The 25,882-nt window shown below is 49.7% G+C and overlaps 1 protein-coding gene and 1 long non-coding RNA gene across 2 annotated transcripts in view; one reads left to right on the plus strand and one right to left on the minus strand.

Moving 5' to 3' along the window:
- Positions 1-20,221, plus strand: LOC116595544. The gene is made up of 3 exons (XR_004287731.1): positions 1-372; positions 3,024-3,183; positions 18,842-20,221. It is a non-coding gene; the product is annotated as an uncharacterized LOC116595544 (long non-coding RNA).
- A 22-nt stretch (positions 20,222-20,243) lies between these two features.
- The window catches only part of KCNK12 (potassium two pore domain channel subfamily K member 12), a 52,914-nt gene continuing 47,275 nt past the window's right edge, over positions 20,244-25,882 (minus strand). The window contains exon 2 of the mRNA XM_032352040.1: positions 20,244-25,527. Within this exon, the coding sequence (XP_032207931.1) occupies positions 24,626-25,527 (902 nt within the window). The 3' untranslated portion in view covers positions 20,244-24,625. The remainder of the gene's footprint in view (positions 25,528-25,882) is intronic.

Raw genomic sequence — 25,882 nt, forward strand, 5'->3', positions numbered from 1 at the left:
TCAAAAGTTGGTTAACAAGTTACTGGATGTGGAGGAATTGAAATTCTCATACACTGAGAAATGTAGTTGGTATAGTCACTTCAGAAAATAGCCTGGCATTTTCTCAGAGTTACCATATGACTCAGCATTTCCATCCCTTAGGTATATATTCAAGAGAGACTTATCCACATAAAAACTTGCACACAAAAATTCATAGCAGGATTCTTCATAATAACCAAAAAGTGGAAGCACCCCAAGGTCAGTGGATGAATTAAGGAACATACAAAATGCGGGATACCTATACAGTTGAATATTATTTTGCCACAAAAGGAATGAAAGACTACTACATGCTACAACTTGGATGAGCATGGATGGACATGGTGATAAAGCCAGGTATAAGAGTTTATGTATTATATGATTCCGTTAATATGAGAGTCCGGAATATAAAAAGAGTAGTTTAGCAGTTGCACATGGCTGATGTGCAGAAAATGGGTAACTAGGGTGGTGATATGATAGCTGAACTTTCTTTTTGAAATGAATATGTTCTAAAACTGGTGATGGTTGCACCCTGAGTATACCAGAAGCCATTGAGTTGTACACTTGAAGTGGGTGCATTGTATGAATTATATCTCCATAAAACTTGGTTCAAAAAAAGGTAGGGACTTTACCCAAGAGAAATCTAAAGGGTCCATACGCATGAAAAGGTCTTTGATCACCATTTAGAAAAATGAAAATGAAAACTAGGCCGGGTCACCCCACCCTCCCCTCCAGACGGATAGTCATTTAAAGTGCGACAGTGCCAACTGTTGGTGAGGATGTGACATGACAACACTGCTGGTGGGAATATCTAGTATGGTGAAAACACGCATAGGACCAAGCAGTTTCTCCTAAGTCCGTGCTCTAGAAATGCTTGGATGTGTTGTACTATGATGAGCATGCAAGAATATTTGTGATAGACCCTAGCTGGAAACAACCCAGCTATGGAAATGAACTACGGCTGTGCAAAACATCCTGGATGGAATCTTAAGAACAATAAGCAAAAAGAATGAGAGAGGAATAATAGTTTTCTCCCCACTCATTCGTAGTTGAATAGTAGGTAAATACTGTTTGGTGGTGCATTCATAGGGGATGAGACTAAAGAACATGGAATATGGAAGTCAGCAGAGAGGTTGTCTCTGGAGACTGGGGTGCTGAGGGGAGGCGGCCCCTAGGAGGCTTCCAGAGTGCTACAGCATTCTGTCTTCCAACCGGGGTGGTAGTTGTGCAGGTGCTATTTTATAGTTACTGTTAAACTGCCATTATGTTTGTTAGGAGAGCAAATGAAAATTTAAGACCCAATGGGCCCTTTAATAAAAATGCTTATTTTAATTTACTGTGCTCTTTTTCATCATCAACAGTTTAGGCTGAGTTCTGTATCATTTCTTTTCTGGATACCAAAAGCTTGGGAAGAATGTAAACTTAGAAAAAAGTTAAATGTGGAAATTTTTATTGGTGACAAAATCGTTTAGTCACTTCCAAGTGGAAGACTGTCATATCATTCAAAAAGCAATTTTAAAATTCCAGTGAAATATTTCATCCCCTACTTAGCCGAGAAAGAGTGTTTTTAGATTGCTACACAAAAGCCTGCATAAAACGGAAATCAGCCCACAGTTTTAGTTGTTAGCCCTACAAGAAACGGGGAGGGGGTGTTGATGCTAAGAAAACGTAATCTATCAAGCTCTGATGAATCAGGCGGCTTTCATTTCTCTCAGATTTAGTGTTTAGTTGTAAGATGTTTTTGAAAATGAAAAACACATAATGGAGCCCTTCAAGATATTTCAGACCTAAGCTAGGCTTATTACATGAATATGCTAATGAAGCAGCCAGGCCTTCAGTGAGTCTCCTTCCTTTTGGAATGGTGGATATAAAGTACAAGACCGTTGCATTTAAAAATTTTAATTGTAATGTGATTTGGGTTTTCTTCCCTTAAACATGAACTTGGATATTACCAGAGTAAAGTCAAATAGTTATTTTCCAAGATTTAGAACTTAACCATACTGTTACCATGAAGTCTGTGGGCCACATAACCACATTTCTGAGAAAATACATGGTTTTTGCATTTTTTTTAAAGTTAGCACTAAGGATTCATCCAAGATGCAGTTGTTTTTGTAATTAATTTTATTTCTTCCCTTAAAATACTGTTTTGAGATAAAAATTGTAACAGAACAGAAGAAAGATGTTTTAGGATAGATATATTTAAAGAATAACTTTTTCCCCTTAAAATCTCAGTGTTCCACATACTAAGCACATCCTGTTAGACTTCTTAAGTATTAAATGCATCTTCTATCCTTGGTCTTTCTGCATTTAGCTTTTTTGGGAAGTATGTTTTTACCCACAGCATATGGTATGAGCTGCTGATTCAGTATTGAGTGGCTCTTTAAGCTTGTTAGTTACATTCTGTTGATCAGAATGGTACGCCGAACATCAGAAGAAAAACTGGTTCCTGGTCTGAAATAAATTAAACACTGTTAATCAGCTTCTGAAGAGGAACAAATGAGTAAAAGGGATTTTGTAAGGAAATCTAACACTGCCTTCCCAGGTGCAGTGTCTTTTTGTGGGGAGTGGGGAAGGTATTGGGTGTGGCCAATGTGAAAATGCCCAGAGTGATGCACACAGTTTGAGGCTAAAACTGGAAGTGGAGCCTAAATTAAAGTAATAGTTTTCTGCCTGATATTCTCCCCACTCTACTTCCCTTGATAGAGCTGCAGCTTTCTCTTAATTCTGCATCGGATTTATCCATGTGTCCTTCAGCTGTCTGTGGACACTGTGCGGCCGTGCTCACTGTCACAGAGAAAGTAGTCCCTCGTAGAAAGCGTCTCGTCACTTGTAGCAATGCCTTCCTCCCTCTGCAGAGGGAAATGGGGAGACCTCGCCTTGCCTTTGACACAGCAGCTTCCCCACTTCCCTGGAAGCAATGTTTCATGGTGTCAGACAACATTCAGAACATGGTCCAAATTCAATGTATGTTAGCATATTTTTGCTTTGGCTTGTGGTTTGTCCAACAGAAGTGCCCACACACATCTTTCATCCAGCTCTGTGGGAAGTTCAGCAATGGCTCGAACAATATGGGATGTTGGGCTGCTGTCACTGGACCATCCTGATCTTATTTCTAGACTTGGTGAACAGAAGACCACACTGCTGTTGCCTTCGATTCACTTCAAAGAGGTAAAAAGAAATTATAAACTCCCTTAAACAGTTAAATTGAGGAGGAAAGGAAAATTCTGTCAGTGGACAATTCATTAGCTCTAACAAAAGAACAATAGCTATGAATCCCTTGGTGTTCAGAACCAACCAGTACGTTTAACCATGGCAGTCAACCTATATCGTCACACTATTACTATTGTGTTTATTTCCTAGAATCTTGGTGACACTTATAACTAGCAGTCAGTTTAATTTTACAAATAATCTTGAATGGAAATAGCTTAAAGCCAAATTAAGCGTAGTTAAATCTAGGACAGTGTGTCTATTTTCAGTTCAGCCACCAATCTGAAATTTCAGTATGCATTGTCCATCCAGCAAGATGTATTTTTATTTTCTCCATCTTTTCTTCACATAATGATCAGGACTTCCTATTTAGTATCAATTTTAATGTGATATTTTATTATTAAACATTGTGTGGCCCAGCCACATCATGAAAATGACTTTGCACAATGAATCCTGAGTATTTTAACCTGGGTGAAGAATTTGGCAACATTAAATACTTGGTGGGTATCTGAAACGACAGGGTCCTGTGCTGGTTCCACCAAAAGCTCATAGAGGTAGGCACTTCCATCTGTGCTCCACAGACAAGGACACGAGGCCTCAGAGGTTCAGGGACTCGGCCGGGTCACACAGCCAGGAAGTGGCAGAATGAGGATTTGCACCCCAGGAGCGTGTTCCAAAATCTGTGCTTTTTTTTCCCCTTTCCATTTAGATACTTAAAATATAGTTAGGGATCTGAAAGGCACACTGGTGATAAATTTAATCTTTCTAAATATTATTTAGTGTCAAAATGAGTGGTGTAGGCAAAGGAACAGGAGTTAAGGAAAATCGAGGGAGGTGTGCTGCAGATGTGAGGCATTTCTAATTCTGGGGTGGAAGCCGCCACTCCTGTGGAAGGCTTCTCGTGGCAGCTGGGGACACAGCAAGAGGGCTCCATCTACGAAGGCCCATTGGCCGCCATCTAGGGCTTATTAGCCTGGGGACACTGGGCAGCTAAGAAGCTCCTTTCTTTCAGATGCTTACCCATCACCAAATGCTGCCATCAAATCAAGTGATTGCACTGTACTCTGGACAAAAGATTAGGCTGAAATGAAATGAGAGGGTTGGCCAGAAGCCTGCAAAATGGGGGAATAAAATAAGAAGTCAGCGGCTTTGCTAGCAGGACACTGAAGCCGGTGCACTCAGACGTTCTGATCACTTGACTTGCAGGTTATAGATGTCCTTTCTTGAGCTGGGAATGTTTGATCCAGCCTCTGGGGAATAGCCCGAGCGACTCTCAGTCAGTCTGCTCTTAATCTGTTCCTAGTGAGCAAACTGATGACTCAGCCTGCACAGGCCAGGACACGCGGCTGAGTGAGAGCGGCCAAGTGGCATATCCGGATGGCTGTTGCAGTTGCTTCGCCCTTGCTTCGCCGCTTAGCAGCGTGACTTGAAGCTGGCCCTCCTCGGATAGCTTTCCCCCCATCTTCTGTAATTTAAAGGGACTGGATTATTAGAGTTCTCCAATGCCACACGCCCAGGGCCAGGCAGGTACGGGGTACAGAGGGTAGTGGGGTGAAGGCTAATGCCAACCTAAAGGCATTCAAAAGTTTAGAAATGCTGCTGACCAAGAGAATATGTCTTTGCTTCTAATTTTGTCCAAGGGCCACCAGTGTTTGTCCGTTGGGGTGGTCTAATAGTTCCTGATTATATGAAAAATGGATGTCGTACACTTGCTGAAAAGGGGCTCAAGCCTCTGTTGTAGTCTGTGCCGATGCCCCAGTTGCTACCCCCATGGGGTCCCGCCCTCCTTGCTCCCTCTGCAAGTACCAGGCTTCTGACCCAGCTGGTAATTCTCTCATCAGGAACAGCACACTTGGCTGCTTTATTTTTTATTATCAGCTGTGATCTTAGCACCCAAGTATGTCGAGGTGTAGAAATACTCATTGATAATGCGTTTCCCTGAAACTTTTGTGGTGGTTCCTTCCCTAGAAAGGGACATGGAGAAAAAAAGACCCAGTGAATCCCAAGGATGTAGAATGGGGAAGGACCTCTGGTTACCTGACAAAGGAAAGGCTAGGTGGTTGGATCAAAGCAGCGCTTCCAATCCATGAGTTTAAGTCCAGGTTTTGGGGAGAGTGAGGGTAAGGACTTAGAGCAGGCTGTGACCTTCGGAATTCGCTCTGACTTAAGGAAACTTCAAATTCAGCAAATTTAGACAGCAACCAGGTGGAGGACAGGAATCCCTGGAAAGCTAGCCTCCTGGGTCTGCGTGTAGCGGAGGAGTTTGGGGTTCAATGAATAATAGCTACAAAGAAAAAGTGATTGGGAAGAAAGGTAGGTGGGATTATTAATTCTGGGAATATCAAAATTTCTTTTAAAAAATATATACTAATTGTTTCAACTATGAATCTTGCTCATTTAGTCATATTAATTTATTGAGTTTTTAACTTCCAGTGTCCTGTTAGTTTCAGGTGTACAATAGAGTGATTCAGCAATTCTATGCATTACTCAGTGCTCATTATGTCAATTTTATTTAACTTTTGAAAGAATCAGTTTTTGGTTTCCTTGATTTTTCCTATCATATGTCCATTTCCATTGCACTAATTTCCACTCTGTTTTATTTTATTAAGTTAATCATAATTTAAACACCAACAAGTAATTTAAGAAAAATAATTTTTAAAAATACATATATTTGGGATAAGGAAGGGTGTAAGAGAGGAAATCTGACATTCTTTCTGTTAAGGTAATGTCTAATTGCAAAATAAAGAAATAGCAGTATGAGCATGTTACAAAAAGCATGGAGACAAATGCCAGAGGATTCTAAGAGCTGAAAGCAGCCCCCTCTGGACAGTGAGCAGGACAGCACTGAGAGGGGGGACTGCCGTTTTCATTATGAATCTCATAATACAGTTTCTGAAAACCCTCTTTTTCTTTCATGTAAAAGAAATCTGGAGGTAGAAAATCTCAGTACTGTACTGTGGTTCCATGAACATCAGGGACCCTGGATTCTTTGAGCTTGTTTCTGTACTGTGTGTGACCTCTCTTCTCAAGTCCCTCATGGCGCAATACGACCACCGGGCTCCAGCCAATGCACCCACACTTCAAACAGCAGGAAGGAGGTGCTTAGGAGGATGTTCTTGCTAACTTTAAGGAAATGGAGAAGTGGTACACATTGCTTCCACTTGCATCTTCTTGGTCAGAATCAAGTCACGTGCCTGTGCCGAGGGAGGTGGGGAACACTGTCTTTTGCTGTTTGCCCTTCCTCATTGGGGCACTTGAGTAAAACTCGTTTTGAAAAGTGTGTTTAGGAATGGCAGGGGATTTTTAATTGGAGATTGGTAAATGCTTTGGGATAATGCTATTTCCTCTTCCTGCACCATCTTCGAAACTGCCCCTCCTTTTCTTTAATATTTATTTCCTCTCAAAGTGTCCTTTGGTTTCTGTTCTCCTTCCTGTGTAATAACTTCTTGAGATTCTAGTCTGTTCTGTAATCCTGTTTCCACTGAATCCAACTAAGCTCCAAATTCAGGATCTTGTCAGTTTTGCCCACAGTCCTGAGCATAGTGGGCATGGTATAGGTTCGCAGGACATACCTGTGTGGAGAGTGTAAGCTCCGGAGGGAACCCATTTTTCGGCCCCTTTGAGCACTCCAGGGTGCCCCATGTATAACTCTCCCTCTGGGCTGTCATGAAGGGTGTGAAGCCCTTGGATGTGGGCATGGCTAGAACAAAATGACCTTCCACAGAATAGACTGGGAGAGTGTTGAAGCCAAAATGCAGAGCTGTGGAGACGGGCCTTGAGTCTCATGGCTGGTTGGTGGCAGAGCTGTCTGGATGGTGGGTGGACCTCCCGACACTCAGGCACCTCTTCAGACCACAGAGCTCAGTCGGACACTGATTTCAAGGCAAAGCCTCATCACACAGCATCATTAAGAAAACAAATGGATAATAAATTCTTATGTATTCGGAAATTGTTTCTCTCCTCCCCTCCTCTTGGGATTGATGAGCTTAGTTGGAAATAATGGACCTGAAGTAATGTTTTGAGCACCAGGTCTAAATGGTAATTATTGTTCTTGTACCTTGTTTATAGACTTCCGAAGACTGTAATACTTATTAAGAGGATCCTTTTCTCTCCCCCACTTCCCACCAGTTTTTTTTTTCCCCCTTAGTGTTAAGAACTGAGGAGCCAGAAAATAAATGAGCTGGAAGAAAGAACAGTTTCTTTTTTCTAGGAGTTGTGTCATATTTCTAAAGGGCAGCTCTGTAAATACCGTCCTCCCCTCGGGGAAGGAATCGTGCTTCAAGGACACCTCACCGGAGACACATTCCAGGGGAAGAATGGCCAGTTCGGGACTTACCCAGACAATTACACGGTCATTGGCCGAATTCCTGCCTTCCCAGAATCTCGCTGACAGAGGCCCCGGGGTCACCTCATAGGGGTTTCTTGGTTTTGTTTTTGTTTTTCTGAAGCCATTTCTGCTTTTTTCTGACTTTTTTCAGGTATTTGTGGCTTGCTTAATGATATTATCCTTCAGACTGCTTGAAATTAATCCATGCCTGTCTCTTGGTTCCTTCTTACATAAAGTGGTCTCCTGTTTGTCCTTAGCTGGCCTTGTGGTTTCGAAGGCAGCCAGCCCTCTGAGTCTCGGGCTAGTGAGCAGTTCTACCCTTGGGGCTGGAAGCACTGGTGAGCCTTACAGAGGCAGCACATGGCCCCCTGGAGCTAATCCCTTAGTGACTCCTGTGAGGGACTGTGAGAGGTCCAGAGCCAGAGAGATCCCAGGTGGTAGCTCAGAGACCGGCTCCGACACTGCCCCCTGGGAGCTCTGGGGGCTTAGCTTCTGATTAACTTTAAGACATTCTCTTGTATATCTTGCCTGGGCCCTAGCAGCCCAACGGCCAAGGAAAACAAGGCCCAACCTCCTTGGCCTGAAGCTGAGTTGCTTCCCGTCCACATGTAGCCCCTACCGCCTCTGGTTCCTTTCCTAGAGGTTCCAGATCTCTGCCTTTCCAGCCCCGGATGCTCCCTACTGGCCCAGGCAGCTGAAGGACCAAGCACTCTCCCCGCTTCGAATGCTGAGGCCAGTCCTCCTGACCACAAGCCACTGGATCTTCCCGTTGCACCCCAGCCCAGCTACTTCCTGCGCTCTGCTCTGCTGCGGCTGCCTCCTGCTGTCCAGCTTCACCCCTTCCCCTGCGCTGGGGAGGACAGTTTCCCTAGAGGAAATGGGGAGCATCGTGACCCAAAGGACTGAAGAAGGGGTAAAGGGCTGAGTACAGCATGTCCACGTACTGCCTTGCAGGAGGTGAACAGTAGAAGAGATACAGCAGGGGAAGGGCGAGCAGTGTCTGCGACTTCAAAGCCTTCTGAAAGAGTCAGCTGCTGCCCTGGGTGGGGTGGGGCGGGGGGAGGAGAAGGGGTGAAAAGAGGGGGAAATGGAGAGGACAGGAGGAGGGCTGTGCTGTGCTCTGAGCCTTTCATGAGGGCTGCCAGCTGGTCGCCGAGTTGGCTGAATGCCAGCCCTGCTCCACTGTGTCTGTCCTCTGTGTGCTCTGGGCCAGGCTTTGTCTGCTCCAAGGGCCACCTCCTTCTCATTCCCATAAAGACCCTGTATGAGCAGCAGTGGCCTCTTGGAAGAAAAAGATGTCTTTGTGTTGAGGCACAAAGAGCTAAAATCCCTGAACTCACAAAGGCCAGCGCTGGAAAAATGATTCTAAAGGCTTGTAAAGGAACGCTGAATGGGAGCATGAATTTGTAGCTAGAGTGAAATGAGGAAGCGTTTTGGAAAATCTCTTTCTAGAGGCCAAGAACTACTAAGCCTTCATTAGTCAAGGAGTAGCTTGGGGCCTCAGGGAGACCCTGTCCTGGGCCAAGGGGAGCTGAACATGGACAGCAGAAGTCTAGGAGAAGGGAACAAAAGCCATGGAGCACCCAGTCTGCACCATACGTTCTGCACACAATCTCATTTAATCCACACACAGACCTGCCACCTGTGGGGACACCAAAATGGAGGCTGGGAAAAGGGAAGTCACTTGCCTGAGTGAGGTCACTGAGTTGAATAATGGAGGGACGGCTGCCCCGCATGCCTCCTGCTCCCCCTCATCCCTACCCCCATGAAGTGCTCACCGAGAGAGCACTCCCCATGCCCTGACCAGGACACGGAGACTCAGAGGACTGGAGGAATTTGCCCAAACTCACTGGGATGGTGGGGGCAGGATCGGGGGCCGCATTCGCTCCACGACATCTTCGTAGGAATCTTGCAGTTAAATTCCTCCTGTGGGGGTGAGGCGTGGTCTGCGTGGTCTGCAGAGATTTCAGTGTTTCCTTTCTCATGTTGGTGAGTCCTTTCTCAAGGTGGCAACAAAATTTGTCAGATTTTCCTCCTTCATGTTGAGAGATGCATCTCCATGCTGTTTATCAGACACTTTTATAGCAAGATACTGTCTCTCTAACTCCTCCTTTGGTTGACTGAAGTATGGGCCAGACCCACGTGCTGAGTAGAGGTGTGTTAGAGGTGGAGGTTTGTGCTGAGGCCACTGAGCCTCCTTTCACCAGCTCACCTGAGTGCCGCTGTCCAGGGACAGTCTGGCCCCAGGCAGCTGTCTTCAACATATCCATCATCTTCTCATTTAGCTCATTTTGCTGGTTTCACAATCCCTCATGGAGAGTCTAATAACTAAAGTCTTGGAAGGAATCTGGGCTGTGAACATTGTCCTCAGTGGACCAACTAAGAGCTGAAAAGAGTAAAATGAAAAGCGGGACAAAGCCATTGCTCAGGTTAGGATAATTAGAATTCGAGGCGTCTTTCTTCTATAAAAGGAAGGGAAAAACCACTATCCTGGTGGTCTCCATTAGAGAAAGAAATGTTTTATTAAATCGTATGTAATCCTGGCAATTGCTTCTATTGGAGCTTGAAGAGAGGCCTGGGAATGTTCCATCTCCCAGCACTTTCTCGCTACCTCCTTTACGACACTCTTTACTTTCTGCCAAGTCATCTGTGTCTGGTCTTAGTGTTTAATTTTTGCTTCTAGATGGTATGTCCCTATATCTACTTCTGTGGACAATTTGTAGTGGTTTGTATGCATGGAAGGTGCTCAATGAAAGATGTAATATAAGCACATGATGGATGGACAGCTGGTTGGATGGATGGCCCCTGATAGGCAGGTTAGCACGAGAAGAGAAGAGTAGAACTTGCTGATTCAGGAGGGGAGGTGAGAAGGGGAGCTGATATTCATTGAATGTCCTTGCTATGCACTATGTTTGGCACTTTATAACCATTTCGGTAATCACTACACCAATGCAGTCAGGTGGGTTTGTTTTCTCATTTCAAGGTGTTTAATACCCCAAGGACTAGGGAATTCGCTTAATAGGACCCTCGTCTAGACTGGTCTGAATAGAAAACCCACCACACTCTAAAAGTCAACCCAGCACCAGGTGGACACCGAGAGTTGGCTTTTACGATGTGGTTTACCCAGTCGTAAACCCAGTGATTTACCCACTGACCCCAAAAATCTGTGGATGCAGATTGGTGGAGCTGGTTTGGGCATGAATGAGGGTGTGCTGTGGGAGTGAGGGAGTATCCGGCCTCCCCAAGGCCTGAGTGACTGAAGTATCAGCCCAGGAAGACTGGCTGCCCTCGTTAGTTCCAGAGGAGCCAGGAGAGGTGTGGCCATGCCCTCAGCATACCTGTCCTAAAATGCTGTGTGCTGGGGACGGGGAGCCTGGGGGCTCAGTCAGCTAAGTGTCGATTCTTGGTTTCACTTCAGGTCAGTATTTTGTGGTCGTGGGTTCCAGTCCTACTTTGGGCTCTGTCATGGAGTCAGCTTCAAATTCTCTCGCCCTGTCCCTCCTGTTCACGCACACCCACTCTCCCTCTCAAATCAATAAATACAAATCTTAAAAAAAAAAAAAAAAAGTGGGGCACCTGGGTGGCTCAGTGGGTTAAAGCCTCTGTCTTCGGCTCAGGTCAGGATCCCAGGGTCCTGGGATCGAGCCCCACATCGGGTTCTCTGCTCAGCGGGGAGCCTCCTTCCCCCCCTCTCTCTCTGCCTGCCTCTCTGCCTACTTGTGATCTCTGTCTGTCAAATAAATAAATAAAATCTTTGGGAGGAAAAAAAAAGGTGCTGTGTGCCACCAGGGGTGGCCTTCTCCCTTCCCATGTCACCCAGGCCTGCCTTCCCCGCCCCCGCAAACAACTGTACCCTTCTCAGTGCCTACTGAAGAGGGTAAAAGCTAAGAGTGAGAGTTACCTGAATGGCAGCCCTCAGAGGAGGGGAGAGCGGAAGCCAAGTTCTGCCAGCTGGAGGCTGCCTGGAACAACGTTTGTTGGGCCTGGCCTCAAGCTGATGTCACCATCCAAGGAGACAGGGCTGGGAGTCAGCGGGCAGCAGGGTTTGGGAGCCCAGACTATGGATTTGGTTCTGGAGATCAAATCCTTTATGTAACTTGCCCACATGATGGCCGTCTGTCGTGCGGGAGCATCCTGGTTCCAGAGTCTATCCCAACTAGCCCTGGTGGGCCTGTCCCTCATAGATGCTGTCTCGTGGGGTGGGGGGAAGGGCTTCTGTTAGCAGGCCCACGCCGACGACAAGCTGCCACAATTGCTCTGTCCTCTTTGCGGGGGGTGGGTGCTTCTGAGTTTCTGACAAACTGTAAAGCTACCCAGCTTTTGTGAACTCCCCACAAACCCCTCTCCCTACCCCCTTGAGGTACCAGTGCAGCCTACTCATTCTTCCTGGTTATTTACACTTCAAGTCATCTGAAGGAGAATAAAGTTTGTCAGAGAATACTAATTCTCATTTCTAGTCATATGGCCTTCAGTGGTAGACATTATTTTTTCACATATATTGTCTTTTGGAGTGATTATAACCCTGTTTTATTTGCATCTCTGTGGGGGACTCATTTGTCTGCCTGACCACTCTGGCAGGCCCAGGCTGTATTGGCGCACCTCTGTACAGAGACCTCAGGAGTCCTTGTGTCCTTTGGACTGGGTTCCTGGGACACAACCCCAAGATAGGTGAAGAGGTTGCCCCCTCTCCTCCACCAGGGAGTCGATGAGGTAGAGGAGGAAGTCCCCATAAGGTGGCAGAGGCTGAAGGCACTTGTGCTGGACCTTTTAGCTCTGTGGGGAGAGGCACTTTTGGGAAGCTGTCTGTGTGGTGCCCTATGAGTACCCTTTGACCCTCGTTATCCCTGGCTCCTTGAGCAAGAGAACTAGAAGAAGAAGAGACAGCCAGGCCCCTTTTGGAGACACTCTTAGAAACTGTAACGCTGGTTGGGAGAGAAATCCTAACTCCCCAAAAAGTGGAAAGCAAGATGTGTGTGAAAGTGACAAAGTGAGGGGTTGTCAGCTGTGGCTGCGGGAGAGAAGCGTGTCGTCCTCCCCTCCTCCCCACCGCCGCCCCGCCGCCATCTCACTGCGTGGCATCAGGGAGGAGAAGGGACAAGGTGTAGTGAGGCTTCCACAGGGCCGTAAAGGCCACCACAGATGGCCTGAGCAGGACCATTGTAATGGACACCAAAGAGAACATGTCAGCCCCTCAGGTGCCTGTTGCAGGAAAGAGGGTTTTGGGGCTGGGGTCTGGGTTGGTTCTGCTGGGAGCGTGTCTGTGGCTTCCACCGTTTTTGCCACTCTGGCCACTACCCCAGGATCCTACCAGGAGAGGACCACTGGGTGCTTGCAGCTGGTTTCTCCGGGAGTCGGCAGTCTGTGCTTTTCTCCTTTGCTGATCTCAATCTCTACCCTTCCTCTGTGATCAGCCACAACTGTGGGTAGCATAGCTCTTCTGAGTTCTATGAGTCCTTCATCGAACCTAAGGGTGGTCTTGAGGACCTCAACAAAACGTGCCAGGACCTGAGTCCCGTGTTTATTTCAAAGGCCTTATAGGAGGTGGTTTCACGGGCATTCAGCACCAGGAGCTGGTAGGGAGTGTTAGTTATTTTTCTTTAAGTGAAAGAGGGAGGAGATGCCTGGAAATTTCACCTCAGAGGCAGATCTGCTTCTGTTCTAGGCTTTTCCCATATACAACCAGGACAGCAGATCACTTCCCTTCCCTCCCCAGGCTGCTCATCTGTAACACAGGAGGGCAGGCTAAACCCTGGCGAAGGGTGGCTAGCACAGGCTCTGGAGTGGGGAGCGGGGAGCGGCAGCTCCTTCTCTGTGTGCCCAGTCTCCCTGGTCTCCCTGGTGCACAGTGGGTGAGCTGGAGGGAAGCCAGCAATGCTTGGCTTGCATTCCCACTGCCCTGAAGGGGGCTCTGGGCTCTGGTGGCAGATCTGTCTGGAGTTTCTGCAGCAGGAGCAAAGCTTCCCAGTGGCATTGGTGGTGGAGCAGAGGGGCATGAGCCCAGCCTGGAGTCCACGCTCAGGCCCCACAGAGGACGGGGGTGCTCACTGCGGGAAGACTGCAGGCCTCGAGGGGCTTGATACCTTCAGAGAAAGGGGGTGAGGAGCTGCAACATCCAGGAGAAGGCTGGGCCCTAAGACGTCTCCTGGCCAGAAAGCTTCAGTCCGCCCCCAGGGATTTTGCATTATTCCCGATAACTTGTTTAGGATGAATAAGATAGGATAAGATAATTTTCCCCCACTTTTATTATTTTGATTTTTAACGAGTGGAAAGGGAAATCCCCTACTGGGGAGGGTGAGGTGAGGATAAGTGGGCTGTGGAGGGGCGGATGTTCTCAGTTTCTGGAACAAAGAGACTCTCTAGCTGGTAGAAACCTCCCTCCTGCCCTCTTGCCCCAAGCTCTGGTTGCTCGGAAGAGAATCTAGGGAAGTTGGAACATGGGAGAAGGAGACCGATTGAGAGACTCTTGTGAATCTTGGGGTGTTTGGTTAATAGTATCAGAAGCTGGATTAACAGAGACCCTGTTCCTTAAATACTAAGTCAACACTGGAGACAGTATTCGTTAGAAATGTAACAGGAGATGGCTGGAAATTTGTCTTTTTTTTTTTTTTTTTTTTTTTTAAGAGAGAGAGAGAGGAGGGGAAGGGGCAGAGGGAAAAGGAGAGACAGAGAATCTCAAGCAGGCTTCATGCCCAGTGCGGAGCCTGACACAGGGCTCATTTCACGGCCCTGCGATCATGATCTGAGCCAAAATCAAAAGTCAGGTTAAATACAAAGTAAAGCCCATTCGACCGGGCTTAACCAACTAAGCCACCCAGGTGCTCCAGGAATTTGTCTTTTAAAGGAAGGAGTGTTAGGGCTTTCATTCATCTTCAGTCCTCTGAAGCCCGAAGTCAGCAAGGTGAATCAATGATGCTCTAGAATGACCTTTTCTGTGACCTTTAACTGATTAGTAGGGTTCCCATCTCCATATGCTGGGAGCCTAGGCTTTCGCCTCCTTCTGCTCCATCAGAATCTGGTCTTGGAAGAGACTCCACTGACAGTCATTTACACTTTAGTGAGAATATGCCATTGTACTCTCTCTCCCTGGATATCTGCATTCCAAGACTGAATTTTCCCATGAAAGTTGCTATTGCTACAAAAGACATTCCAGCCTTCCAAGAGCAGGGAAGGAGTTATCCTGGGTAAGGACAATGTTAGTTCACATATTTCTGTTGCAGAGTGACCTAACTCAGTTCATAGACCAAGGGGGAAATTACTGGCTCATACTGGTGGGAAGAAAGCTGAGGATTTGGGGAAGGAAATGCAGGCGCCAGGCTCAGAGGGCACCGCTGGGCTAAGGCAGGCCTGCCTCCACTTCCCTTTGCATGGTTTCTTGCTCCCTTCTTGCAGGCTGAGGCTCTCTGTGGCCCAGGAGGGAGGATAGTCCCTGCCCCAAAGCCCTTGCAGGCAGGATGTGGTGGACAGGCACTCAGCATCCATTCCACACTCTTTTTTAGAGGGCTGTCCTATACCGCAGAGACTAGGAGGCTGAAAACTACATTCCCCAGACTCTCTTGCAGCTACCGATCTGGCTGAGATTTCGATTCTGCATGTTAGATGTGCCTGCACAAGATGTGAAAAGCAGATGGAAGAGAGAGCCTGTGCCCCTGCTGTTGGCTGCTGACAAGGGGGTATGTCTGATTTTACTGGAGTGACTTCTTTACCAGGGTGGCCTTTACACAAGTGGCTGCTTCCCAATTGTAGGAGAGATAGCAACCCTCTCAGGGACCTGGCTGTCTTGGTATGTATTTCCCAAGAGTCAGTCCTGAGAGCATCACCCAGAGTCTTTTCGACTTTTCTGGTGACACACAGGCCATTTGATAGCCCAGGTTAAATACAAAGTACAGGCCATTAGACCAGAAAAAGAGTGACAACACGGTACAGCCAAGCAGGAAACCATTCCAGGACAGGGTCTGGGAAGGCTATTCAGATGAGGTTTAAGGAGGAGAAATGGGTAACATCTTTTAAAATCGAAAGACTGCAAATTCTGTGTCCCAGAGCAGGAAAGCCAAGTCTTGTAGTGATGCTGACTGATCTGTGAGTTGTCTAAGCATGGGGGACTGGAAGGGGCCTACTGGGTGCTGGAGATGCCCATCTCAGGATTATGGTCCAGGGGTCTCTCCCCGGGGGCTATGGCACCAGTGCCCCGCAAATTCAGCCGGGCTGTCAGTGTCAGTGACCTTGGTGGCCAGGTCAGAGTTCGTCCCCGATCATAAATCGCATCTGCTTAAACCAGCTGAACTGGATTCTATTGTATTAACTTGGCCCTGATTGGAGCACTGGGCTTAGCTCGTAACCTATAAAGGGAGAGGGACACTCAATCACCCTGATCCTTGGAATGCCAAGGAGGTCCTCCCCTGGCCTGGCCATGTGCCCTCCCTTAGACCAGTAACCATGTTTGAGGATGTGGAACCATGGGTGATCTGGCCTAGAGGGAGGGTGCCAGGTCCTGTACAGAGGCGGTCTCACTCCCTACATCCTCCTGTAGAGGAACTATTGCAGGGGATGGTGACTGTGTGACACTGCTCTGGTCCATGAGATGTCAGCAGAATGGCACCAGGGAGGCCTGGGAAAGCCACTTCCCAGGAAGGCTCCCTTCCTACTGCTGCTGCTGGTAACACAGATGGAAGACGGCGAGGTCTCCCACCTCGCCACCGAGGTGACCAGCATGAGAACCAGAGACAACACGCTAAACATGGCAAGTGGGAAGAGAGGAAGTGCTGGCCTTCCTGTCTTATGACAGCATCTGCCACCAGACTCTGGTTATTTGAATCAAATCCCCTTCTTCTGCTTCTTTAAGCTCCTCTCTATTGGATTTTCTGTTACTTGCAGCTGAATGCATTCCTAACTAACACAGGAGGCATCCTGGGATTGACAAGTTTGCTAGACCACAGGGAGATGGGGTAGTTTTTCAATAGGACAGGACAGGGATATTGTTCCCAGACAAAGGGAATAGGAGAGCGTCCTAGACTGATGAAGGCAAAGGCTCCACAAGGTCCTTTGATGGGCCTTATCAACAACCCCTAATCCCTCCTCTGCAGGCCGTATTACCCCAACTGTGGGTATGACCGACTACTGTGGTTTGTGCCTCCTCAGTGAAAGCCAGCAGAACTGGGACCTGATTAAGAGGAGAAGGACTGTAAGAACCTGATCTGGAACGATCTGATGGGGGAGGAACAGAGAGGTTGGGGGTTGGGTAGAAAAGGTCTATAAACTCCCATGTTCATTGGGTGTTTTGATAAATACCGACTCCCACCCCTCACCCCTGTGGCTGCCCTGGAGTTGGAGCTCTCTGACCCCAGAGCTTTTGGAATGGGCGTTGCTGTAGCGACAGACATAGGTTTTATCGGTGCTGTCTAATGCCACATGTGAGTGTTCAACACTTAAAATGTGGTTTCTGCAACCAAAGAACTGAATTGGTAATTAATTGGTAACTTAAATTCATTTGGATGTAAATAGCTGGGTGTGGCTGGTGGGTGTTGCACCAGACAGAATCCAGCGCGGTCCTTGACAGGTCCTGGAGGAAGCAGGGACACAGAAAGACAAAGGCCTGGAGCTCACAGAGGTTTCCACAGCCTTGGGAATGTGTGCAGAAGCTGCAGCTTTCAGCAGGAAGCTGACCAGCCCACCGCAGGCGCGCTTCCTTCCATCCTGTGTCCAGATGGCCAGTCCTGCTCAGTGCAGTCCAGGGAAAAAGATGGGGTACAAATGGTCCATGTTGGGTTAGGCACTTGGCAGGTGTTTGTGGAGCATGGTTCTTAAAGGCAGCCCCGTGGACTCTTTCATTTCTTCCTTACCCTCTCTCCTCCTGAGCCCCAGAATGACAGAGCCCAAAGGCCTGGCCCTCCCAGGGCTGACACAGAGAAGGATCCCAGGGAGGGAGAGAGGCCTGCTGGCTGCCAGCGAGAGCAGCAGTCACAGGGTAGAAGGCAGCACTCATGGCCTCTGGTTAAGCCTTTCTTTTAGTGATTCCATCAACATCCCTTCTGTGAACATTTCCCTCCAAATAGAGCAGCAAGAGGCCATGGATATAATTTGCTTTGCCAGACTTCAGTTTTCTTTACTTATTTATTTTTTAGATTTAAATTCAATTAATTAACATATAGTGTATTACTGGTTTCAGAGGTAGAGGTCTATGACTCATCAGTCTTCTATCACACCCAGTGCTCATGATGTCACGTGCCCTCGCTCCTTAATGTCCAGCACCCAGTTACCCCATCCCCGCAGCCCCCTCCCCTCCAGCAACCCTCAGTTTGTTTCCTATGAGTAAGAGTCTCTTATGGTTTGTCTCCCTCTCTGATTCTATCTTGTTTTATTTTCCTTCTCTTCCCCTATGATCCTCTGTTTTGTTTCTTAAATCCCACATATGAGTGAGATATGAAAATTGTCTCTCTCTGATTGACTTATTTTGCTCAGCATAATACCCTCTAGTTCCATCCGCGTTGTTGCAAATGGCAAGAGTTCAGGTTTTTGATGGCTGAATAGTATTCCCGTATCTATATACCACATCTTCTTTATCCATTCTTCTGTCGAGGGACGGCCTAGACTCCAGTTCTTTCAGCCAGTAGAGCACTCCACTATACTTCCCCTCTCTGGTCTTTTCACTTGCCACTGCTCCTGCCTGGAACATTTCCTGCCCCTCATCAGCACGCTCAGTTTGGACAGCCTGCCTCTGAGGGCCGTCCCTGAGGAGGCCTTGGCTGCCTCCCCCGGGTCCCCCCATCGTCCAGGCTTTCCCGTGGATCTGAGGCACCTGTCCTGCCTATTGTGGTGCCCCGTCTCATAAGCCTGGAGCTCAGGGATGGTGAGGGCTATGCTGTCTTTCTCACCCATGTCTCTCTAGCTCCCGGGATGCCTGGGTAGCTCAGTCAGTTACATGCCTGCCTTTGGCTCAGGTCACAATCCTGGGGTCCTCGGATCGAGCTCCACATCAGGCTCTCTGCTCAGCTGGGAGTCTGCTTCTCCCTCTCCCTCTGCCCCTTCCCCCTGCTTGTGTTCATATGCTTGCTCTCTCTCTCTCTCTCAAATAAATAAATGAAATCTTTAAAAAAAAAAAATTGGGGACCATCCCTAAGAAGAGGGGGGTGGCTGGCCCTAAATTGGACAGGTTACTTACCCCTCTGACCCAGGACAAAATGGGGGAAAGCACCAAATTCCTAGGGTAGGTAAGAGACAGTGAGATCAATATGCAAACTCTTGTCTGAGGACCTGGCTTGGTAAATGTAAGTTCTTTTTTCTTATCTTCTCCTTCAGAAAAACAGAAGGGGAACTGACCATAGAAGGGAGAGGGTCAGCTGCCTATTGGCATGGCTGGCAGTGGATCTAAACTGGCAAAGGACTCATAGACCTCCCATTTGAAAAGAAGGTAAGGAGCCCTTTGTGCAGGTGACTGCCCCACCTGAGCTGATCACACAACTGGGGCCCAGGGCCCAGAGAGAGAAGAAGATTGAGGGGCACCAGAAGTCGGGCCCCTCCGATGCCACAGCTGGCAAATGGGCCTTAGCTGGAAGCAGGGTAAGAGGACGCTTTCATTCCACTACAGGCTGGCGTTTTTCAAACTGCTGGGTGTGATTCATCAGGAAATCAATTTAACGGCTTTGACCAGCATTAAAACAAAAGAGAACAGAAAATAAGATGCTGCCTGTCACTACAGTCCTATGAAACCTCTGGGGCTGGGGGCTAGAGCGTGATTCTGTGGATTGAGGTGACCAGGGCCATCCTTGAGGGACCCATAAACTACTTCTCAGCTGGAGGGAGGGCACCCCAAGGGAGAAGGGTGACCCAGGGACGGGCTGTGGAGTTTGCAGTATTATGATGGCCCCACCGGCAGAAGCAGTCATTTGGATGGAACCTTCTTCCCCAGTTGGCACTGCAGAAGCTTCAGGGCTGCCTGGTTCCTCTCAGGGTGACCCTTGGCATTTGTGGAGATCTGACACTTTTCTGCTCTCAGCCTCTCATTTACTTTTCATAAGACTCCTAGGGTGGGGGGAGAGATGGGGTGTCCATGATATCATTATCCTGCTTCAGAGATGAGAAAACCGAGGATCTGAGCCAGCAGGTGACTGCCAGATGCGGAACTAGATGTCAGACTCCCTAACTTCTAAGTGAGCCTGCTTTCCACACCATGACGAGAGTGCTCTGTGTTTAGAGTGTGGGTTCAAGACACAGACTGCCCATTGGGAGTACCTGGGCACCGCCCTCAAAATTCCAATGTCTGCCTGAGCTCCTCCTAGGACCACTGAAATCAGAATCTCCACAGGGGCTGGACACTGGGGAAGGAGGTTGGCTGGCGGGGGTGGGTGGGGGGTGGACTGGGCATCAGTATTTTCTCAAGTTGCCTCAGGAGAATCTAGTGCAGGACCAGGATTGGAAACCGCTGCCACCATAGGGCCAGTTTCCTCTGTGCTCATCTTCTCTGTGGGCCCAGCTATTAGAAACTGGCCCAGCCCCAATTCAGCCAAGCTGCCTGCAAGGTACATTGGTGGCTCCCAGCTCAGATGGATGTCACTGTTGTTTTGCTGAGTAACTTCCCCAGGGAGCTGCTGCTGGGGCCCAATTCAAGGAGCTCAGGTCTCCTGGGGCCCCTGAGAGGAGGTGTGATCAGGGATGTGGGGAGACAGGAGGCTCTGACAGACAGACAGCAAACAGCTTAAAGGGGTGGCAGGCTGCATTTTATTCATCGTTAATTTCAACACCCTTCAACTCCTCTCTTGGAGTACTGCTCAGAAAAATAAATGTATTGTTTAAGAAACCCTGCAGGCTTGCCCCACATGCTCTAACCCCCCTCCTGAGAGAACACAGTAGCATAGAAAATGACTTGTAAAGCAAGAGGGAGCTTCCCTGGGGAGAGGGGAGAGGGGGAAGAGGCTGAAGGAAAGGAGAGGAGGGTCTCAGGCCCTGTGAGTACAGAAATCTCATCGCTTCTCAGCACTTAAGAAGGCGCCTGAAGGTGCCAGGGCTGCTCCTAGGAAGGGGGCACAAGTCCAGGGCACAAGTCCAGGCCCCGAGTCCACGCCGAGGAATGTGCCCCGGCTCAGGAATGGTTTTGGCAACCCTTCCCCCACCCCAGCCCACAGAGACTGCAGCAGCCTCCAGCCGCAGCCCTGCAACCCAGAGGCCCCAGTGTCCCTTCTGGACTCAGAAGGACCCGAAGCAGTCTGTCTGGCTATGCTTTCCAGACAGTGTGCGTGTGGAATTGTGCTTTTTGTTTGTTGAGAATGTAAAAAGTTACAGTAAGATGGAACCCGCCTGGCCCCCAGCTCCTGGGGCCACCACTTTTGTGGGCCTCCATCCGCCTTGGTTCCCCAGAAGCTTCTCCTTTGGCTGTGAGGGCTCAGCTCCCCTCACCCTGAAGCACACAGGAAGAGGGCGTCTGTTAGGAGGCCTGTCTGAGGGGTGGAGGAGCCTGCGTAAATTTAGCAGCTATCTTCCACGGTTTGGCTTGGGTTTGGACGCTGGCTTCTATGTAAAACACAGATTCAAATGCATGCAGAGTGTATGTGAAACTCCCCCAAGGCAGAGAGGAATTTTCCAGGCCCTAGTAGATCTCCAGGGAGTTAAAAATGGGAAAGCTTTCTTCTCAACGTGATCCAGACTGGGATTTTTCCTTGGGGAAAGGGGCTAGTAGCTCCTGGTAAGGCTGGTGTGTGTGAGTGTGTGTATGTGTGTGCATGTGTGTGCATGCGTGCATGTACGTACACATGATATGGTGATGTGTGAAGCTCCTGGGCAAATGCCTAGGACTGTATAGCATTTTCCACAAGCTGAGGGCCTGACACAGCCTGAGCTTTCTGACTCTCTCCAGGCCCTGGGGACTCTGGCTTCAGTCAGAGGACAGAGGAGCCTGACCACCTGGCCTCGTTAGCAAGCAAGGATGTGGGGGGCGGAGGGCAGGCTTCCTTACCTGTCTGCTCATCCTGGAGAAGTCCCACAGCCACTCACTAAGACCCTGGCCTCTGTGTCGCTACAGCGGGTGGCAGGGCTGCTTAGAGCCCCACAGCCCCAGCCTGAGAGGGATGAGTATGGACATAAGGTGGGACAGCAACCCCAGGAGCTGGGAGCGGGGGGAGTCATAGACCACTGGGAGCTACCAGCTGTGGCTCCCGCTGGAGATCCCCACATGGTGGGAGAGGGCACAGTAGCTAAGAGGATGGAGCCTTACTTAGCTTGAGGTTCAGAAGAAACTGCACCAAAGAAAAGGGGTCCGTATCAACATTATTATTCCCGAATGATGGTAGGACCCCAGTTCTGGTTCTCGACACTCAGCAGGATGCCAAAGAGACCTTGAGGCAGGGGTCAGGGCTCCAGCAATCTCCCTAACTTCAGGAACCCAGCCTCTCCCCACCCCCCTGGGAAGCAGCCCCTGGCATTTGGGACACTGAGCACTTTGGCCAGAGGTAAAGGACAACAATGTACTGAATTTGGGTGAGGGCACTAGGGGAACATGGGCAAAAAGACAAGCATGACTCTGGATCCTAAGCTCCTTTTGTATGTTGGAGGGCTGGTGTTTCTCTGGGAGGTTGATGAGAGGGAAGAGTCCCTTTCCTGTCCCCATTCAGCCAGGCTTATGGCTCCTTCAGAAGTTTGCTCAAGCTGCTTGCAATTGTCTCCTTCCCAAGGCAAAGCAGTGGAGAAGTGAAAACAGCGAAGGCTGCAGCATGAGCAATTTAGGATAGACTTTAGGAAGCACTGCTGACAGAGAAGACTGCCAAGGAAGGTTGTGAATTTTTCTTCTCTGGAGGCGGGTCCTGCTCCCTCCCGTGGAGACACAGCTCTGTGCAGTCCTGTGTGCTGGTCAGTGCGATCCCCTGGACACCTCCTTGGCCTGTCTAGCTCAAAGAACCTCGTTAGCTAGGTCTTAAACTGGGGCTCATGTCCTCTGCATTGGCTGCTGTTTTGCCTGCTCACGAGTCCTCATGGTCTAGATGCCTCCGTCATGGGGCTCTCTCACCCCCCTCTGTCTGCTTCAGATCCCCAAGTTATTGCTTGTTGCCTGGGTGACACCTCTAATTGGATGCCTTTTCATCTTTCCTTCTTTTAGAGGGATTGGCATGACAATGTATTTCTAGGCCTTATGAGAGGGCCTTGGTCTAGAGCATGTGTGCCCCTCTCAGTGGGCTATCTCTGTAGTGTGACCCCAGCCATGGCTTGAGTGGGGCAGGGGTATCACCAGCTGGCCTGAGTGATGGTCACCGTGACTCCTGAAGTGTGGGCCTTCAGGATTTAGTGAGACTGACCTCTCTTCTGGCCACTCCGCCTTCCTCCCTCACCCACAGATTAGGGTCTGTGGTTTCAATCCCAATCCCAATCCCAATGAGAAATTAATCAAAGTAGCTAGAGTAACATTCGGATCCCAACACATTTTCCCCTTCTGGTCATGAATTGGAGCAGGGAAAGGGGAGGTTGACATCGAAACATGACTCCTAATGTGTGTGCATGTGTGTGTGTGTTCCAGGCACATACGCTTCCTTCACTGCCGGGAAGGGAGATTTCACGGCCTCCCATGCCTCTTGGGCATACAGTGTGAGGCATCCTGGTGCTTCTCCAAGACTTCCTGTCAGAAGCTGTGGATATTGGTGGGTCACACCATGTCTGACTAGACTCTGGCATTTGTCCTTGGGATGATCTCTTTAGATGAGGAAGATGGGCCAGAAGAGGATTGTTCCTTTACAGAGTCCAAGAACCCTGTCCTTTCAATGAAGGCAGCATCTGGCCTTCCTCCAGGTCAGGGACCCCTCTGCAGCAGAGGGCGGAGAACCAGTCCCTCAACTTGACAATCAACCAGCACAAAACTAATTCTAAAACCGCTTCCATCCACCCCATCCATCAGCTCCCCCCGCTCCTGCCTTCCTCCACCTCCAATACAGACTGTGCGTGGAGAAAACAAATTCACTTGACTGTCAGTGGAGGCCAAACAGGGTTTAGAATGGGATCTGTCCGCAAAAACATTATGGGCCCTGGAGCCAAATTCTCTGACATTCTCAGGATGGCTGCTTTGGGTTCCTGGTGCAGCAGAGCTCAGACTCAGAGGAGGAAAAGGGGGTTTTGCAGGCTGTGCTCTGCACCCTTAGGGGGAAAACAAGCTGCTCAACGGGGAGTTAAGAACCGAAATCCACACCAACAAAGCAAGCTCTTGTCTGAGAAGACTCAGACATTCCTGATTGGTAATGAAAAGCATTCCCAAGGACAACACTGGTAGAAGAAAGGAGGGTTGGGGGGTTCTGTGATGCACCCCCAGCCTCAGAGATCAGCTGGCTGAAGCAAAACAGGGCTTGGGGAGCCTGTGTGCTCCCCTCCCTGTGGCCACCCTGGGTTTCCAGCATTCAGAGTAGCTGCCCTGTGTGTGGGGCTAAATGCACCAACTCCAGGCTGAGAAAGGCCAGCTGAGCCCCTTACCATCCCAATTTCCAGATCTCAGGGAAATGCCACAGTCTGCAAGTCGGTGCTGTGTTTCATCTCATTGCATAATACTACACCATTCTCCGTGTGTAGCGGCTGTTCTATTTATATACATCGGTAGGCAACATATGGCTCTCCCCACCCCCACCTGTCAAAACTGTGACTACATCACTTCTGACGACCAGAAGGAAGCTGCTAGGCTGGGCCAGGATTCTAAATGCTGCGGAGGTAATTCAGAGCCATGAGAAGTTGCACCATATGCTTTGGGGTTGCCGGCTGCTTATGTGCATGGGGACAGGGTTTAGTGCCAGTCCGCAAAACCCAGGAGTGGCCCTCTCCTCGCTGCAGCATGCACCGGGTGAGGGTCTGGGGTGCCACTTTCTCTCGCTCAGGAGGACAATCTGCTGGGGGCCACGGTTCTTCAAGAGGGGACCCAGGAGGAAAACAGGCTCCCCCGAAACCTGCCCTGGATAACATCAGGCCTGGCCAAATAGTATTTCTTTAAAAAAAAAATTTTTTTTTTTTTGGTTTGATTTTATTGGGTAAAGATTAAGAAAGCGCCAGCGTCTGAGAGAAGGAAAGCAAACCACGGCCGGCGGCACGCCAGCCTGCCCAGGGTCCGTGGCGCGGCCTGGCAGTCTACCTGGAGGCGCTGGTCTCCGCCAGCCGGTTGTTCATGATGCCCAGCGCGCCCACGCCGCCGGAGAAGCCGTTCTGGCGCGTGTTGACGCACACGCTGCGCGGGTAGCCGTTGGCCGTCTCCGACAGCTGCTTCTGCAGCAGCGCCAACGACACCTTGTTGGAGGCCGTGAGGTCGCGCATGGAGATGAGCTCGCCCGACAGGCGGCGGCCCTCGGCGTCGCTGTCGCGGGCCGCGGGGTCGGCGCCGAGTGCGGCCAAGCGGCGGCGCAGCCGGGAGCCCGGCGTGATGGCGTTGCGCCGCGAGAGGGGCGCGCCGGGCGCCGGGCAGCAGCGCGCGCAGCAGCGGCAGCTCAGCTTGCGCAGCATCCAGTTGAGCACCTGCTTGATGAGGATGGAGATGACGTTGAAGAGCGAGTAGATGCAGCACACGCCGAGCAGGATGAAGAGGAAGTTGCCCAGGCGGTAGAGCCCCTGGTTCCGGTAGGCGGCGTGCTGGCTGCTCACCAGGTCCCCGAAGCCGATGGTGCTGAAGGTGACGAAGCAGAAGTAGAGCGAGTCCACGTAGTCCCAGCCCTCCACGCTGGTGTACATGGCCGAGGCGCAGCACGATAGCAGCACAGCGAACAGGCCCAGGATCAGTAGCACATGGTACACCGAGGGCTTCCAGCCGGCCAGGCAATCGGCCTCCGAGAGCGCCGAGCCGCGGCGGAAGGTGGCGGGCAGCAGGCCGCTGCGGCGCAGCTGGCGCTCCCGGCAGGCGCGCATAATGAAGGCCAGCAGCGAGATGATGCGCTCCAGGAAGAGGTTGAAGAACAGGATGGTCCCGGCGCAGCCGAACAACCCGTAAGCGATGAGGAAGGCCTTCCCGCCCACCGTCGCGGGAGTGGTCATGCCGAAACCTGGGGAGACAGGGCAGGGGTCAGCGAGGCCCTGGCTAGGCAGGTGGTGCCTGCTGGGTGGCGAGCTGGGCGGGCGTACGCAGGTGCTGCCGTCGCTTCTTCCCTGAGTGGCATCACTCAGAGGAGGGGAGACGGTGCTTAGACATTTCTCTCCCTTGGCGGCACTAGGCTTGGTTCCTGATTTCGGGGCGATGCCTAAACTGATGGAGGAGACACACCCCTTGTCTTGGGGAATCTGTAGATCGAAATGCGTGGGGCAGGATGGCCACTAGGAAGGACCCATAAAGACTCAGGAAATGAAACCACTGTGCAGATGCAGACCACTGAGATACCTACAAAGCGACGAAGAGATGTC

Source organism: Mustela erminea, chromosome 7 (genome assembly GCF_009829155.1).
Source record: "Mustela erminea isolate mMusErm1 chromosome 7, mMusErm1.Pri, whole genome shotgun sequence".
In the NCBI taxonomy this organism is placed as follows: Eukaryota; Metazoa; Chordata; class Mammalia; order Carnivora; family Mustelidae; genus Mustela; species Mustela erminea.